Below are 18,971 nucleotides of genomic sequence, written 5' to 3'. Positions count from 1 at the left end.
TGCGCTCCGGCTCCAGCTCTGCCGTGCCCAGACCCGAGGCGAAGGCCACGCTGGCTTGGTGCCGAGTGACCGCGGTGTTTGTGCCTTTATTGCCCAACCGTAAATGTTTCCCCCATAATTTCGTTCTGCCCTAGAATCATGGAGTCATCAGAGTTGGAGGGAGCCTTTGCGGTCACTCGGTCCGACCGTGCAGCCGCTGCCGCTGTAGCTCCTGAACCGCAGCACCCGCGTCTGGTCCAGCGCCTCTTGGGCAGCTCCGGGGATGGGGACTCCATCACCGCCCCGGGCAGCCCTTTCCAAAGCCTGACCACACCAAACCATGATAATCTTTGAATCTCCCCTGTCTCAGCTTGAGGCCACTTCCCCATGTCCTCCTTCGGCCCAGCAGAAAAGCCCGATCCCCACCTCACTACAGCATTTCAGGTGGTTGTGCAGGGCAGTGAGCTCCTCCCAAGTTGTGCCTTTGTGCTGTATTTATCCTCCCCATGGTTGTGCTTTATTGCCCAACCATAAATGCCTTCCCCTCATAATTTCGTTCTGTCATTACATGTTCAATTGTTTCCCTGGAGCAGTTCTAAAAATAGTGGCTGCCATTAGAACCTACAGGTTTTCCCACTTTCAAAACAGTATAGTGAGCAATGATGTAAATCCATACAGCATTTACAAAATTGATTGGATTCTGGAGTCTTGGTATCTTTAAAAAAACACCGAAAAACGCACATGCTGCACAGATGGGCAACACTCGGGTTTCCAAGGAAATTCCTCACTTCTGTCATGTAAGACGCAATGATGAGCTCCAACTACCTATTTTATATGTTATAGTTGAAGGGATGCATTTTATGCCCTACAAATTGGTGATGCTGGTACCATGTGTTCAGCATGGCGCTGCCCAGAAGAGCTCTAGACATTTCTCAGGGCCAAAACTACCTGTTTGCAGTGACGTTTGCTAACCTACATTCTTAATATGCTTAATATGCTTTATAATCCTGCTTTCTGCTAACTTGTCCTGCAAGGAGGAGAATTATGTGGGTTTTCATTTGTATGGTTCTATTAATTTGATAAAAAACTCTGCTGTGTTTCTCAGCAGTCATAATTTGGCTTTGCTAGAGTTAAACCCCATTAGTAAGTACTTCTCTGCTGAAGCAAAGATAGAGACAGTCTTGGAAAAAGGGGTCTCTTTGCAGCTGCCTCTGAGATTAAAAGTACTGGGCAGTTGTTTCTTTTAAAAAACAATAGTTTACCTTGGGCACCAAAAACCTTTTCTTGCCATGCTAAATATAAGGGGATAGGCTTTATTTTCACAAGTCTAAAATACCCAGTGTAGCTCTGAAGCCTGAGGTGGAAAAAAGGGCCTTCTATTTTCTTCCCTGAGGAAAAGAGTTATGCAGAGAATGTGTGAGCAGATAATAGACTAATTCAAACCTTCAGACCAGATGTCTTCAGAATCATACTATCACTCAAATTAAAGCAGAAACAAACATTTGGGACTGACGTAGCTCCTTCAAATAGGCAAATGCCTCAGTCAGGGTTGCTCATTTTGGAACAGACTGAGAGAAAGCAGAATCAAAATGAAGAAGTTTCTTGTGTTTGTCTCCTTTTTGGTCCTGCTGACCACTGTTACAGGTAGGAGTTTCTATCAACAAACCTTAATATGTGTAAAGCTGCAGAGCATATAAATAGTATTAGTTTGTCAACCTTCTATTTTAGTATTCATTATTAATATATTTTAATATATTTTATTTTTAACACTTAACTATTTTTATATTGCAGGCTTTCCATAATTTGATTTTTAACAATCATGATGTTGTATTTGATATTTACCTCTCTGCATTACCACACTGTAGTCATTTGTTGTAAACCCCAAAATTTTCATTTTACTTGCTTACTATTTAAATATTATTTTACCAAGGTCCTGCAAGTGGAATGTTCAATGCAATCTCTTCTTTGCAATGTATCTAAATCTTTACTTTGAAAAAAATCTTATAAAGCAACACAGAAAAGAACAAAGAGTTGGAAGAGCAACTAATGCCAGTGGTTTGATGGTGCTGTTGTATTTGCTCATTTTATAGTACCATGAATATGTGGGCTTTGCTTCATACTAGCAGGGCAAGAGAAAACACAAGTATAAAAATGGTTTAAAATTCCACTCCTATCTCTTGGAATGCAATACCCCCTGGGAAGGGGTTATAATGAAAGAACACTTTGTTGATAGAAAAAAAAAACAGGCTTGGAGATATTTCATTTCACAACTGATAGATAAAATACTAACGTTTTGATAATTTCAGAATTAATTTCTGCTGTTCTGTCTTTAGACACTTCACCAATTTTGTCTGAAAAAGATGCCAAACAGATGCTGAGGACTCGTCGTGAAGACAGACCAAGAAAAGCTGGTTTCCCTGATGAACCAATGAGGGTGATTTATAACATTTACTATTAAATTGCATTAACTGAAAAAACCCAACACCAAATCCCCCAAAACATTCGTGCTTAGGATTAAATTTCTATTGCTTCTAGGCAATATGTTATAAATATCACCCTTTAAAGCAGATGAGTTCTTCCATGAAATATTAAAAAAACCCTTAAATTCTTTCAATTACAGTTAAAAGCATTCTTTAAGTACTGACTATTGCTCAGGAAATGTTCACTTGCAGAATGAGAAGGTTATTTATCATGGTTCAAAAATACAGATCAAATTATTAAGAAGAAAGTGGCTTTTAATTTATAGAGATGTGGATTTCATAGGCTTGTTCCTGAAAAACTAAGTAACAGGAAAGGTCTTCTGCTCACAATACATTCTGCACTGCAGGCAGAGAGGAGGTGGAGGCGTCAGTGGCCAGTGTGGAGACTGAGGTAGTTCTCAACCACCTTTAAAAATCACTTACTTTCATTGACTTATTTATGAGTGCTACAGATAGGATGTTTTTTTATGATATTGTAAGAGTTTTTAGTTGCTGGCTTAATGCAACAGTTTTGGGTTTGCGTGCAATATCTACATTTATTTATTGCTAAACCCTGTTACAACAAAAGAAAAAGTAAAACAATTAAAGAGCCTTCTGTTTTACTTGCTTTGACAAGACCTAAAACATCAAGAGTACTTAAGGTATTTTAAAACTGCTGCCTATTTCTTTCCAAAGTAAATAAACTGAGCTAAAATTACATGCTTCTGAAGAGGCAAAACGCACAGAAGCCAGGAGCACACGAGGGATTGTGCACGTGATGAGCACAGGGGGCTCAGTTTAGCAAGGTGCTGAACATTTCTGGACTCCATAGGATGTGAAGAGCTCTACCTGCCTTGCAGGATTGTAGAAACAGCCTCTGGTTTTCCCTTTCCAGTGGGTAATGTGCTCCAGCCAAAAAGAATCCACCTGCCCAACACTGGGTGAATGCACTGTTTGTCAAAGGGGACACCAGGACAAACCACAGCTGTCACACAGATATTGCTCTGTGCTTCTTGACAACCTTGTACACTGAAAATTGCACAGCACAGCCAAAGAGCAGAAGGCTGCACTGCTGCCCACAACACTCAGGACTGGTTTGGTTTCTGAGTTGTTAAATAAGCCTTGTAGTTTTTGCAAATGAGCAGGAATACAGCTCCCATCTGTGCTTATGCTTAATATACCACCACAATTAAGGTTATGTGGTAAATAGAACAAATATTAAATACAGAATAAATGAAGCAGCAGAACAGTTGGATTGAGGTAATTCCTGTATGGAATGTTACATGTATGCATGCAACATTTAGTCTGTGGTTTAGTTTCAGCTGGTCCTGTGAGGAGCAGGGAGCTGGACTTGGTGATCCTTATGAATTCTATGACTCTGTGTGGGGAGAGGAGGGATTCAGGGCTAAAGAAATGTTGGATTTCTGACTTTATTGCTCTGTCCTTGCCACTTTCTGTCCTACCACGATTAGGAGCAAACACTTTTTGAGAAATTCCAACCTTCTTTTATTTATTTTCTTTTGTTTTTTACCTAGAAAGCAAAGCTGACCCTCTGTAAGAAAATCCAAACATAAGAGTATTTGTTTTGCTCTCTAAATGTCAAGATTTTCAGTAGAAAAGGAAACATCTCATAAAAAAACCCAAAAAACAACCCTCATTGCCCTGTGGAACGTGGAGATTTTCCATGTGAATGAAGGTGCATGGCTGCTGCATCCTTGTGCACAGCTTGTGCACATGGAGTCAAGGAGAAAAACTGATTTTGTATGGATGGTTTGTAGCAGAGTGAAATGAATGCTGGGATGAACCCACCTTTGTTCATCTGTTTTAAGCACAAACTGTTTGTACTGGGCCAGATCATGCTGAGCTGGGGAATGTAATTTGCAATTCTTTGTGACACTCTTTGACTTCCACAGTGCTGCTTGAGTCAAAAACCTGTTCAGTTACAGACAGAAAGATCAGCCCCCCTTGATTATTAAAAGAAAATGTAATTTATGTTATCAGCACATTTTAAACTTAATTTGACTGAGATCCTGCTTTTGATAATGTGGCATCTTCTCAGTCACATAGTTCTGTTCCCTGCCAGTTCCTAAGGCAGTCTCTCCCCTGAGATCTGAGCCAATCTCCTGGTGCTGGGAGCAGAGAAAGCCCAGTGCCAGGCAGGATCCTGATGCTGGAATACTTGGCCAGTGCAAAGGCTTTAGGCTACAGCTTCCATTCCAACAGTGCCCACTCTGCAAAGCAGTGGGGGATTATTTTGGATAAATGTATCTGCTGTTCACAAAACTTATGAGCCCACTAGGACTGGGACTTTTTAAAAGTAAATTTTGTCCCTGATGGAGGTCAAGTTTTTGGTACACAGCCTACTTTATTTCAATAAACTTTTTGCTGAGACCAAAGTCTCTGTCTATAAATTGGTGTAGGAAATTCACATTATTTTATTTATCACCAGGCAGCACTGGTGAAAAATAAAATAAATGTTTTAGCTTACTTCAATATTATTAACACAAAAGGTATTGAAAAGTTTTACAACCTATGCTTAAAATAAAAACAGAATGATTTTGTTGAAGGAATTACAAATGTGGTTTGATAAAGCTGTTGTAATTTTATAAGATATAGATTTGGCATAGATAAGAGCTTAAATTTGATTGCTGCAAGTATTTTTAGATTTATACGTTTTTAGAGTAATGGAAATAAACCGGCTGCAGCACTAGAACAGCTTGTGGCTTGGAAAATTTGTGTGCTACCTACTGGAATCCTTCAGACCTGCCACATAATCCTGCAAGGGGTTAATGTTCTTTAAGCAGCAGGAACCAGTTTTCAAAAGGGGCTGTAACAGATCTATTTGTGAGAATCCTTTGTACAATCAGGCCCAACAAAGGCTTCTGTGTTGATATGCAAATAAGAAATGTGTATCCAGAATTCCTAATTTATGAATATTGTTGGTTAATTCTTGGTCGATACCTTTGCTGGTCTGGAGATGATGTCATTCACTAAACATTGCTAGGCTGGGGCAAGCTGACCAGCAACACCATTTCACTATATGCGATTATTTTAAGGGATAAATTAATGGCTCTTACATCAGCTGTGAAATGATCCTGGGTCCCTGGCCTGACAGTAGAATTGAGTGACCACACAATTAAATTACTTTTTCTTTTCTTTAAATAGGAGTATATGCTTTACCTCCAGCACTTGGAGCAGAGATCAGAAGAACAATTCCTTGAACACTGGCTGAATCCTCATTGCCTCCCACACTGCAACAGGGATCTGGTGCATCCAATCTAATGGGCTTGCCTACCCTGCAACTGGTATACATACATATATACATATTTCTTCTACAGTGCACGTTTTTTTCTCCATAATGAAAGGCAGAGCCACACACTGGGAGAGAATGGAATAACCAAAGGCTGGGGAAGCACCTTGTGCTGAAAGGTATTGGGCAGCTGAGCAGGAGCAGGGAACAGAAGTGTCCCAGGCATCAATTCTGTCACTCTCTGTTCATGTTGATAAAACTCTGTTTATGCATTTCTCTGCTTTGTGGGTGTAAGCTGGTGACTGCAGAACTTCTTATTAATGTGGCTTCAGATTGCTCCTGTTACCCTCCTGTCTGCTTCTGTTCTTATTCCAACGGTTCTGTTTAAGTTTTGTGCTTGTTCACTTAGCTCTCAGTGGGACTGGGGCAGGATTAAACTCAGTTGTCATCCTGGAGATACTCAGGATGCAGTCTGACTTGCAAGGAGGTTTTTTAAACAGACAGGAAATTTGTCAACTGAGATAAGTTTAAATCATCACTGTAAAAGTGAAGCTTTATCACTCCCAGTTAACTTTTTAATATGAAAATTGCAGATTTAGCTTCATATTTTCAAAAGCTTTTAAGCAGCACAATACAGAGATGGTATCTGTCACAGCTGATCTGTTTCAAAAGATAGAAAGTTCATCTGCTTAACATTCTTTTATCTATTTGTACCTCTCTAAATACCTTTAAAAACTGGGACATTGTGGTACACTTCAGTGGGGCTCTGTTGAGCCACAATAAAACAAAGGTCTGATTTGTTTAAAAACAAAAATATAACATTCCCAAACTTCAGCCTTAGGAGGTAAGTTGTCTATTTTCAAAAAAAAATCTTCCAGCTAAGACAGTTGAATGCTGGCTCACTTAGCTACAGGAATTCTTCCCAACAGCTGCTCCCAGGCCACTGTGAAGAATTAATGTTTGAAAAGTGTTTAAATTATTTGAAGCCCTTAAGATGTTATTAGTATGGCCAATGTCAGCATAGATTTTGATATTCTGTTTTTTTCTTTTTTCCCTGCAGATCTCCACATGGATTTGTACGTGATTGTATTAAGGAGGACAAGATTATTCCTGCATTGGCTACGTGCTCATTGTAGAGCAGAACCTCTCTGCACTGCAGTGCAATCCTCATGTACAGCAGAATTTCCAGCTCTAAGTGGCTCGATGAGTTATAAACCACCATGTATTTTCTACCAGCAATGCTTGCATGCATGAATAACTGAATTGAGGGTTTCCACAGTTTCTGAGCTATGGGCAGCTTATTAGTCCTAAAGTATCCTTTCAAGGGCACAGGTTTAGACTGTCTGAAGCAAAAGGAACTTGGAGAGACAGGTAAACAGAAAATTGCAGAATACCAACATGAAGAGAAGGCCAGCTTTCTGGGCTTTGGAGGAATCCTTAATTACTGTTTTCTAGGTTAAATAACAATATTTCATGAAGAAACAACATTTATGTAACACTATGTCTTACTGCCTGATGAGTATTTCATGTATTGTTTCATAATAAAAGCTTGACACTATTCCATTTGGAGATGATTTTGTTCCCTTAGTCTCCCATACTTTATTCTGACAAAATTCACTGGAAGTGAGGCTCAGTTTTGTGAAGTACTAAGGCAACATCAGAGGACTTTCTAGGACCAGCAGTTGGGAAGCCCTATGGTGCAGATTAATAATTGTGTAATTTCTCTGTACAATTACTCCTTTCCCTTGTAATTCTGCCAGGAAGGGTAAATGAATCCAGCCAGCCCTTTCCTGCCTGTGTGCCTTTATAACTTATACCTTGGAAAAGAATATCTTGTACAGTCAGAGGGAAACATATGATACCTGCAAAACAACACCAAAAAATTGCTTGATGGCTCTTAAATGACTGCTGTGATCTGTAATGGCAACAGAATTAGTTATGAATGGAGCAAAGTAACTTTCAGAGCTCTTCACTGCAGTCACACTTGAAGCCTGAGGACTGGCTGCAAAATAAAACACAATTTTATGAATATCTATAAGGTAATTAGTGCTACAGAGCTCTTGACAGGCTGGACTAGATCAACAGTTTTTCTGGTATACTTTTCTTCCAGTAAAACAGCTCTCCTAGATGACTCCAAGGAAATAATTTAAATCTCAAAGCTTCAAAGCCTTGCTATCCCCTACTGCCAAGATAAATCACAGATTAAATCTGGGAGTGTGAAAAAGAATAATCAGGCTGCTATTGTGTGCTTCATTCATAACTCTCTCAATACAGAGATCTAAATTTGCATATCACTTTGAGTTAAAGTCACTAGGTGAAATCCTGGCTCTGTTTTTATTTGTACAGTAAAAAATTCATTTAATGACAATTATGTCAACTGTCACTCTGTGAAAGTAATTTTTCAAGTACTTCTTTGAAGTGAAAGAACTCCCACCAAGTTATACTCAGTCATTTTTAAGGTAACTGGAAAGGTTAAGCAGAAGGTTCTGCTCAGTTCTTCTCAGTAACACTGAGCTAATCCTAAGGCAAACATGGAATAGAGATTGTCCATTGCTTTGCCGTTTGCTTTTCCACATGAGGGCCAAAGGATCTCATGTAGGTATCTCCAAAAGTTAAGTAATATAAAGTCTAATTAACAAGGAGAAAACTAGAAACATAGAAAGGTGAAGTATTTCCTGATCACTGATCCACATTCTCCCCCACTTCGTAAGAGAAGGAATTCTGGTGTAGTGCTAAGAGCCTTTAGTCCATGTTGGTGTCAGGCTGATGGGCAAAGGAGCCAACTCATATTCAAACCAAACCCATCTCTCTTATAAATATCTACACCTCTGTTCTGGGCTGGAACTGACCACTGAAGAACCTCCTGGTCCCTCAAGGCAAGAAAAGCAGCAGACACCATATAGGAAAGTTTGAAACATAAGGAATCAAGGGAGAAAAAAAAAGTACGAAAGAAAGGAGAATGAACTAAAAATATGTAAGTTAAAAATAATAAAAGAAACCTAGACTAAAGCCTATGAGTGCCTCTGGAATCCTGTGATCATGAAGAACATAGCCAAGTTACTGCTTTTTAAGACATTCAGCTTTTCTGCCAGATTTAAGAAGCCAAGTCATCCCTTCATACAAATTAATCTTGCAAGTAAACACAGAAGCACCCTCCCGCCTATGGGAGAGGCAGGCAGACATAGAAGAGAAGGCCAGCACAGCACAGCAGACTTTCATAAGTTTGCTCATCAGTGGCAAACACAGAAAGCTGAAGAGGGTGAAGGCATGTGACTGCTTTAGACTATTGCCATGGATGCAGCAACCTCTCGTCCTCCTTATTGTGTATTTTTGCATGTCCATAAAAGATACACAGTGTTTTACACAGAATACAGTGAACTAACAAGAGTTAGATCTTAAGATCAGGCATAAATAAATCAGCTCAAGCATTTATTGTAACTCAGAAGTGGGAAAACTCATAGATAATTAGCATAAAAAGTAAACACTGCATAAATATACTTAGTTATAGCCACAGAATTATATAATTAATCTTTTTTTCAGAGTCCTTCAGGTTACTTTTATTCTCTTCCTCTACACAGATATTTCCTTCAAAGCTCTGCTGAGCTTGAATTCCTCTATAGTTGAACTAGATCGAGTGTGTTCAAGGATTAGTTGCAGGTTTGGTTTTTTTCCATGTCTGAAATCTTGGGGGGAAATGCTGAACTTTCCTACATGCCTGCAAAGCAGAAGAACAAGCATTCTGGAAGTTGTATACTGAAGGTGGGAAAGCAGGAAAAATAGTTTTTCAAAATGCTTTTAAAGAAAAGGATTAAAACAGACCTGGGAAAACCTTTCATCCATGATAAGCATAATCATAAGATCCCATCGCTGACCTGTTTTACAGCCAGCGCCTTTCCCGAGCGAGCAGCTGCCCACTAGATGCCACTGTTTCTGCACTCAACCAGATCCCAGCTCACAAGGACCGAGAGCACCGCATCCCTTTCCTCCCGCTTCTTTTTCACTCCTTTTCTTTAAATGTTCAGCTCAATTGATCAAAATCAGAAGTCACCTCTATCCCATAAAATAAAGACCTTCAGCAAATGGCTGATTTTCCCCCCTCTGGGTTGCAGACTGCTCAGAGTGTGGGTGTAGGTGTGGTTGTGCTTCATTATGCCACAGAAAGAAATGGTTGAAAGTTCCTACAAGCACATTGTTGTGGTTTGTGGCTTTTTGCTGCCTGCCATCCCCACACAGATGCTAACAGAAGGTTTTGGGTGTTTGCAGAAGCTGCTCCCTCTCAGAGTAGATCATTTGATCCATGTTGAGTTTCCCCAAATTAAGCTGCAGACTGATCAATTGGTAAAAGCATCACTCCAAGGCATCACTCCATGGCATTTATCTTCCTAAATGTATGACCTTTAGCAGCACAGGGAGCTGTGTTAGGTGCTGCACAAAGTGGACTGAAAAGGCAGACTGTGCCCAGGGCCAGGAATGTAGTGTCTCTCTATAAAGAGCAGATACATAACATCTGCTCTAATTGTAAAGACACAAGAATTCATTGAAAAAAGGCAAAGGCTGGGATTTTTGAAAGCATCAACTTCTTCAGTAAGGCCAAAAGATTTTATCACAGACAGATAAATAGGACATGAAGTAGTTACACTACTGCCACTAAGCACTTTGGCAGCTCAACTAATTGGTTCTTTCTACCAGACTTACCTTATAGGAAAACATGAACCAAAAGTTCTTATTTACCAAGACTGGAATTTCCAGAAAGCTCCCTGAAAGCAAGTCAGTCACTTGCTTTATTTGAAATTCACTTTCACAGTGAGGAAGGTAATGGAAAATGCAAAACTAAATTTACCAGTTTTCAGTTTAGATGGTTCAGTCTTTGCTTCTCAGGGAGGCTGAGCAGGTGAGCACATTCTTCCCCTCCCAATGACAGGATAGCTGCTCTGGAGCATTACTGAGACATTAATATGAAAAAGAGTTACAAAGAAAATGCCTATAACCATCTGAAATTATGATATAATATGTATGGAAATGTTCCCTTGCAGTACTCCAGGGCTTTTCCCCCCCTTTTTTCAATAGTTCCAGCCCTGTTTCAATTGTCAGGATATTGTTTTGAATGAAGACTTGTGTTACTCCCAGTGAATGAATGCATAAATAATTTCTGAAGCAGTGGAGTGAAATTGGATAGATTGAATGTGATCACTGCAGTAGGAGCCTACTTTAGATTCTCAGTGAGAACTTGTTTTTTAATGACTAAAGAGATCAGAGTGGATTTTAGAAGGTTATCTGAGCCTTTTATGGCCTACAAAGAGAAGAAAATCTTGTGAGAACTATGTATCTTGAGATTTCTGATGTGTGATTAGAAATGCTGAGTGATCTGTCTCCTATCTGGCATTTTAATCCTTCTTCAGGTCTGGGGGTAGAGATGTTCACTAAAATGAAAAACAGTAAAAAGCAGAAAATGTTCAATGAACTCCGAGTTAATAAAATTCTCCTTATTCTGTCAAAGCAGCAGGGCCAACCCAGTGTCAGCTCAACATGAACCCAAATGTTTGGAGCACTGATGCTATTCCAAATCTCAAGATCATCTTAATTTTTTTTTTACTTCAGTAAAAAATGATCATTTCAAAAAAAGTGCATTTCTTTTTTCCACATTTGGGGAGATTTTGCTCTAAAGATCCATTTGGGCATCTTTCTATATAACACAAGCATCATGCACATATATTTATTAAATTGAGTGTGCCAACCTTAAATACAGGGGATCTTAGACCAAAGTCAGGCAGAACATTGCTTCATTTTGTATTTTGTATTTGTCAGAATAACAGCAACTGTTGAATGATTTCAAGAAATTAATTCAGGAAAATGCCTCAGATGTTCACAATGTACCTGGCTTAGAGATTTGCTAAGAACCTTTGGTGTGACTCTGAATATGTGCCTGTAGTGTCCATAAAACTGAGACCAATCCTCAAAACGGACTGGAATATTTGATTCCCAGCACTTCTCCTGCCCAGATATCAGCAGAGCTCAATATTCCATCAGTGCAGGATGTACTTCTATCTACTTCTCATGAGCTGTATAGGATTTGTTCCAGCATCAGTAATAAACTCCTGTGCTTCTATTACCAAAATATGGTTTATAAGCACACAAGTAATTAGCAGAGCACTTTTTTTTTTTCCCCTGGAAAATACTTTGATTAAGGTTCTAGGAAAAAAACCCAAAAAACAGTAAAAAAGAAAGAGGAACACTAAGTAGCAGCCCCAGGAAAAGCCACAGAAAGGGGTTTGTGCTCAATTTATTGGTGCCATGGTCCTTCCAGGAGCAGCACTGGGCTCTCTCCTGTAGGGAATGGAACACTCCAGCAAAATAGGGTCAGGCTGTTTCTGCAATCATAGAATAATACTGGGACAATAAATTTAAAGGTCCAGTGGAAGACTCTTTAATTTACTGGGAAATGACAGCACATCTGAGGCCAACCTGTATAAAATTTCCTCCTTCATTCCTTGGTTGTCTGCTGCTGAACATCTGCTCTGAGGCTGCAGCTGTAGTTACCATTCATGCACCATCCCAGCCTGTCAGAGTCCTACTCACAGCAGGGTGTGTTGACTCCTCACCTTGCTAAAAATGAAACTACAGTGACTTAAAAGAGATAAAATGCATCTTTTTTCAAATGTGATGTTCACAGAGCAAATTCTTCCTGGAAGCAACTGACAGAGATAGATCAAGGCTGAAGATCTCCTAGAGTTCCATGAAGGAACCAGGATTTAATTTTTCACTTAGAAAATGTGGTTCTACTCCACTGGGTACAACGAAAAGCTTGAAATACAAACTGTGTACAGCAGAATCTATGCCTTTAGGGAGGGAACAGTTCCAAGGCCTGTGACATCTTTCTTGTTCTTCCTAATTCTGATATTTACTGGCCATTCTGAGGTGGGCCAGGTTCAAGTCTGAGCAGGAGCCTCATGGTAGAGTCATAGCTCTGCCTTCATTCAGCCCTGCCAACTATGCAAATACATTTATTCATTTCCCAGTTGTGAAACCATGACTTTAGGCTCATTTATATGCAAAAGCAAAACAAATAAATGAAGTGGATTTGTGTCTATATTTATTTTTACATGCATATATATATTTATGAATATTTTAAAGTGCTCTAAATTATAGAAATGTAGCTTAGGTTTCAGCAGTGACTCTGAACTACATTTCAGCATTCCAACTCCAGAAATTAAGGTTTTCAGGAACATTTTCTGCCCAGAGTAATTTATTTTTAAGTCCTCAATATTTGAGTGCATTTTAGTGATACACAAAGTTTTGCTAAGATCAAATCTATAGCGCCAGAGGAGGGTTGGGGGTGAGTTGTTAGTATTTGGCATTTTGTATAAGAGTGATAGCAGAAAAAAAAAGTATCCCCTTCTTCTCCATTTACCATTTGCTACTTTAGAGCTGCTGAGGGAAAGACAGAAAAATATCATTTTTCACATTACACAGCTGTCACACTGCTCGAGAACAACAGTTTAAATATTAATATGACTTTGGGGCTAAAAGTTTTTCTTAAGAGACACTTCAATGCAATGAGTTTCAGCCAAGTGAACAATCACAAAAACAGAGTCAAAGACCAAAATCCCTTCAGCTGATAAGAAGCCAGTTTATTTATTTATTGGTGTGTGCTTACAGAACTCATTTGTGTGATTGCACCAGCTACAGCTTTCCAGCCCAGACTCAGGAAAGGATTGCTCATGGGTGTGAGACCATGACCTCTGGAGTCAGACAAGTCTTCCTTTTCTCACCCCAGGCTTTCTGTGGGAATTGGACCTGCCCAAGTCTTCTCCACACCAGCTTTGATGAACTGAGGATAATTCTGTGCAGTTTAGGCTGCTTTTGTCAGCTGCACAGCCTCCTCAGCAGCTGTGCCCAAACTGCCTAGGGAGGTTAAATCTTTCTTACCCACTACTGCTGCTGTCTCTGAGGGTAATATTGTGGTTGTCTCATTTGCTCTGCCCCTGATCAACCCCTGGGTTCATCATTCCAGCAGCACTTAGGGCTGGCTCATCCCAAAGGAGCTCATGGCAGCTTATCCACCCAGGAAACAAAGAGGAATTTCCCTCAAACCAACTGGTCTGACAGTGGATTTCAGAGTGCCCTGAACAGAGGACACTGCTCTAACTCTGGCTGGGATCCATCCCAAGGAACATGGATGATGAACTGACTGTTCTAACCAGGGGCTGCAGCATTATTTACACCCTGAGACTGCTGAAACATCTTCAGTTCTGCTTAGGAAAGGAATCATCTTGCACAGTCTGAAATTCATGGCTGCCAAGGGCTAGGAGGATGCTACTTCCATCAGTTCCCTTGCCCATCTATTTCCTGGTTACCAGGGATGACAAATGTTCAAGCCACCTAGCTAATTTATTCCCAAATTTTAAATTCTGCTCCATGTGCATCAATGTCTTTGCTGCTGAATCACAAGCCACACTCCCACATGAGCAGGTCTGATGGACACATGTGTGCCCAGAAGGATTTTCCTGAGCAGAGGGAAAAGTGGATTCCAGCTCTGGGCTGCACACAGTAAATCACCAGCACACAGAGAGAAGCTCAGGGACAACAGAAACACCAAAACGTGCTTTTTTAGAACATAACTCCTTAAATTAAACAAGTCAAAAAATTATATGAAATGACAGCAAAGTAAGTCACTTTTTCCTTAACTGTTGTCCCAATTTATTCCCACACGTCTCACTTGTTTTCAGCTGTGCTCGTCTGCTATCTCTATCCTGCAGGAGATGGATGCAGGGCATTATCAGTGCAGAAGGACTACAAAAGATGCTAGGTTTTTATTAGCCTATGCACTTTTTGGTAGCTTCCTTTTATTTTTGGAATTCTGTTCCAGAAGTGCCTGGTGTTCCCTGTCAAAACTCAACTCCCATGGCACACAGAGTGCAAACACCTCCCCACACAGTGTTGTGGATGTTATCTAGACTAACTCACTAAATTGGACTGCAATGGCTGTGTCCACCCTGTGGTGGCAGAGCTGGTTGACGTGTAAAGGAGCTGGAGTGGTTACAGAAAATCAGGGAGATCAGCATTTAGCATAATGTTATCACCCAGACATTGTTCACTTCATTTGCCTCAGGAGCAGAGTTTATTGCCTACAAACCTCATCTCCTGGTCTCTATCACATGGACAATGCAGCCACTGCCCAAATTGATTGGTATTAGGGTGGGGTACTTGGGAACAATAAATACATCACTTTGACCATCCTAAAATTTTTAGGGTGGAATAATGGACTGCATGGTCTGAGGAAATCTTTAAATAAAGTATCTTAATTCTGCTTAAGAGTTTGCATTTAATTCTATAACTGTCGATTATTATTTACTAAGAACTACACTTTCAATAGAAGCTTACTCTAAAATTGAAGATTTAATGGTTGCAAAAATACAAGTTTATCTTAAGAAACTGCATTGTTTGGTTAATGGAGACCCAGCCTCCTCAAACACAGGAATAAGACAGGATGCATGGATGTAGGCATGGAAAATTGCTCAAAATTTTACATAAGGAAAATATAATACACTGTTTTAGAGGCAATATCATAAAGTTTGATGTGCCTATTTTAAAAGCACTTGGAACAGATATTCCCTCTCTCTGACCAGACAGAAATGCCTTTCCTTTCAGCTTTAATACCAACACCAGATAAAAAGAAAAAGGAATTGAACTTCCTGGCATTTTGGAGCATTTTGGGCAAAGCTGGAAGAAGTCTGAGTGGGAAGAAAGCGGAGGGGGGTGTGATGGGAGGGCTCTGGGGCTGGGCCAGCAGACCCTGGGCTGTGTTTTGATTCAATCAGGTGAGGCCAGCAGGGACAAACACAGGACTGGTCCCTGTGAGCAGGGAGCCCCTGTCTCCGCTCTGTGTGGAAACTGTCCCAGCTTTGCTCTTTGATCCTTCAGCTTAATTCAATCCAGGGGCAGATCAGAGCAGAACTGGGTGTGTGGAGGTGCAGGTGTGCACGTAGGTTTGAGGGGATGAAGGGATGGAAGGATGGAGACAATGGGCAATTGGTGCTGCCGTTCCCAGCATGTGCCATCCCTGCAGTGCCTAGACGAGCTCCCATTCCTGTCACCCCTTTCCAGAGCCCAAGTCTGACACTCAGATGGCTTATTTCTTTTTTTTTTTTTTTTCCCTAAACCCAAGAGTTTATAGAAGCAGAGATTTCAGTTATGAGAGCTGATCTTTGGGCTGCCAGATTGCCTTGTGAGGTTGCAGACTCACAAGGGGCTGCACACTCAGTTCCTCAGGAAGCTGCTTGCTCTGGGGGGGTTTGCCCAGCATCCCTGTCTGCTGGGCTGTCAGCCAGGCAGCGCATCCCTCAGGCTGTCAGTCAGTCTGTCAGTCGGTCTGTCAGTCCCCCAGCACTGCCTGCCTGCCCCAGAAATGTGTCAGCTCATCTCATCCAGCCATGGCTGCAGCCCTGCCTGGCTTGTGCTGCTGCAGAAGTCTGAAACACTGAGCAGGTCTGAGCAGATCTGCTCAAACTTTCAGATGAACCCCTAGAAAGCTGCTGCTGCTGCTGCCAGCCAAACCAAACCTGCCTGTGGGACCAACACTTTCCACAGTGAGACTCTGCCAGACCCAGAGGAGCCCAAGGCAGCATAAAGTGCTTCTTGCTCCCTTGCTGTGAGGATGTCTTGGACTGTAGTGGTGGTGCCTCAGGGATGATTGTTGGCTCAGTCCTTTCACACCGACCCAGAGCTATTGTCCTGTGCTGACCAGGAAAGATTCTCCCATCTCCCAGGAGAAGAGCAGATGAACTGACAGAGAAGGGGCAGTGGATGCTGATCTGAAGGCACCTCCACTGCCTCTGTCACCTACAGGACAATTGCCCCTCTGCTGAAGTCACAGGTTCAAGAAATGACCTACAAATAACAGACAGTGTAGCAACCCCTGCTTTAGTCCATGTCACAAAAAATGAGAGACCAATGCAAGTTCTGTCTAAATAGAAACTTTTTTTTTTCTGTCCCTAAAATGAGTCTTTCAGGATTACATACAAATGCCAGAAGGCTATTGCAAAGAAAACCTAGAACACTGATTTTGTTGGCCTTTTTTGCCTTCTGGAAAACTTTACATTGTGTTGCAGTTCCTCAGTTTGGTACTGCTCTACTGCACTAACTGGGAACTGTGCTTAGAAGAGAAGTGGCTATTTTAAACTAATTGAGATTTTAGTTGTGTTTTATGTACTGTGTCCACTTAGCTGCACTGTCTGTGAGTCCTTTGTGCTTTGATAGATGGCAATGATACAGAAATACTGCATTGTGGGATGGGAAGTGGCTCAGGGGAGGAGGATATAAACCAGATGTGCAACATATCCAGTGTGCATTCAATGTACCTCCTGTGACCTGTCTGGAGATGATACAAATGCAATCAGTTTTTGAGACAAAGAAAGAGAAATTAGCTCTAAGAGCAGGGAAGAAAAACAGCAGACCAGAGCAATTAAAAAAATAAGAAATCATTTCAAGCAAGCTACCATAAAGAAAAGGAAAAAAATAAAAGGCAAGAAAGAGAACATTTCTTCTAAAAATTTGTAAAATAAAAAAGAAGCTAAGAACGTTTTCCTTGTGTTTTGACTAAAACCACAAAGACAATTCTATGCAGAAAACTCCAATTTGTTTCATAGAACCTCTTGTTAAATAGTGTATAATTCATCTCAGAGGATAGTTACATAAAGCTTTAAGCCTTACTGTCATTTTCAGTTTTATCCTCACACTCCAAATATTTCAAACCAGTAGCAGAATGGCAGAAATCCTCATGGCAAGATGACTTTGGACTAAAAATAAAAGCTTGCTTCAGCATAGATTTTTTTTTCATCCAACAAGGGATTTTAATGGCCAGACCCTCATTTATTGTAAGCTGGACAGATCTCTGACTCCATGGACATCACCACATAGAACCCTCCTCTGGAGCAGGGGAAAAACTGAGACACACCAGTGCAACAATTCACACCCAAATCCTGCTATTCTTTGGAATGGGCAGATTTTGGGGGATACAAGTCCTAGACTCTCCCCAGTACAATTGAAACAGTGGCATGGGATGAAGCTTAAAGAGTTTAGGGTGTTTTTGCACCAGACAACTGGATTCAGAAGGTGCAACCAGCACTAATTACCTCCAGTTTTGTGATAAAACTGAAATGAGGATGGACAAATGCAAAACACTGATCTGGAAGATTTCTCTCTTTCCTGGATGATCCTACATTTTTTTCTTGTTCTGTTACTAGGTTTATGCTTCCCTCTTCCAGCACATTCTGGTGTCAAGTCTTGTGCAAACGTGTCACATGCAGGGGCTTTTTCCATCACAGTGAAGAAAAAGCCACAAATGCTACAAAAATTCCCATTGCTGTGGGTTTGAACCTGCCCAGCCTCAGCAGTGAATAAAGGAATTTCTCTCTTGTGGCAGAGTCTGGCAGTGGGAGTTTCTCCTTTCTTTTCTTACCTTGGCTGCTGGTGTGGCAGGTCCCAGCAGTGGCCTCCCTGTTCCCACACAGACGGGTGGGGACGGGGTGGGCTGGGAAGGGGAGCTGAGGAATTTGGGTTTGGCTCCCCTTGCACAGCGAGGCAGCCAGGAGGGGAATGCAGCCAGTGCCAACACGGATTGCTGCTTTTGGAAAGGAGGAAACCCAGGAGCCACAACCAAAGCACTGCTTTGCCCTTGGGACAACTCAACTGTGTGCTGCCCCTGAGCCCAACAGAGCTAGGACAGTGTTTCACTGAACTGGGAAATGGGCTTTGGGATGTGTCTCAGAAATGAAATGCTCATTGTTTGGATAATTTGGAAAAATACCTTGTTTTTCTTTGGTTGACTGGTCTCTGGAAAAGTTTAGGATGGCATGCACATTGTGGTAAAAGGAAAATAAAAAAAGAGAGCAACAAGAAATTTGAATTAATTTGACATTCTGGGAGTAGTGCTGGTGGGGGATAGTAGACATTACAAATGGAAAAAAGAAGGAAACATAGATAACTGTGTTTACTGCTAAAGAGATTCCTTGGACAAAAAGTGCTTGCAAACCTCAGTGCCCAGTAGCTACTGAGAAATGGGAAGGTGCTTATGAGAAAAGAGAAGAGGAGTTGCCAAGAAGTCTAAGAAGTTCACAGCCTTGCCTGGGTAGTTTCATTTTTGTGGGTTGGCTGCTGCTGGTCTGATCAGGCCATCATTCAATGGCCTTTTGGGCTGCTACTGTGATGCCTTGTGAAGACCAAGAACACAGACTAGACAAAACTAAAGAATAAAGTAGGTATTTATTAGAAGGCCTCAACAGATC

The 18,971-nt window shown here is 41.0% G+C and overlaps 1 protein-coding gene across 1 annotated transcript; it reads left to right on the top strand.

Moving 5' to 3' along the window:
- Positions 1–17: 17 nt before the first annotated feature.
- C18H17orf67 (chromosome 18 C17orf67 homolog) lies at positions 18–7,246 on the top strand. The gene is made up of 4 exons (XM_012578606.5): positions 18–1,623; positions 2,313–2,413; positions 5,604–5,743; positions 6,749–7,246. Exons 1-3 carry the CDS (start codon positions 1,569–1,571, stop codon positions 5,718–5,720), a joined length of 273 nt encoding a protein of 90 aa, XP_012434060.1. The 5' UTR covers positions 18–1,568; the 3' UTR covers positions 5,721–5,743; positions 6,749–7,246.
- The last annotated feature ends 11,725 nt before the right edge of the window (positions 7,247–18,971 follow it).

Source organism: Taeniopygia guttata, chromosome 18, assembly GCF_048771995.1.
Source record: "Taeniopygia guttata chromosome 18, bTaeGut7.mat, whole genome shotgun sequence".
NCBI lineage: Eukaryota > Metazoa > Chordata > Aves > Passeriformes > Estrildidae > Taeniopygia > Taeniopygia guttata.
The sequence above is the reverse complement of the archived record's forward strand: the minus strand, read 5'-3'. Positions and strand labels throughout refer to the sequence as shown.

Bases quoted from the DNA above. Each gene is read 5' to 3' on its own strand.
- C18H17orf67 (XM_012578606.5), top strand. From the start codon at position 1,569: ATGAAGAAGTTTCTTGTGTTTGTCTCCTTTTTGGTCCTGCTGACCACT. The intron at 1,624-2,312 runs GTAGGAGTTTCT...TTCTGTCTTTAG, and splicing joins CCTGCTGACCACTGTTACAG to ACACTTCACCAATTTTGTCT. The intron at 2,414-5,603 runs GTGATTTATAAC...TTCTTTAAATAG, and splicing joins TCCCTGATGAACCAATGAGG to GAGTATATGCTTTACCTCCA.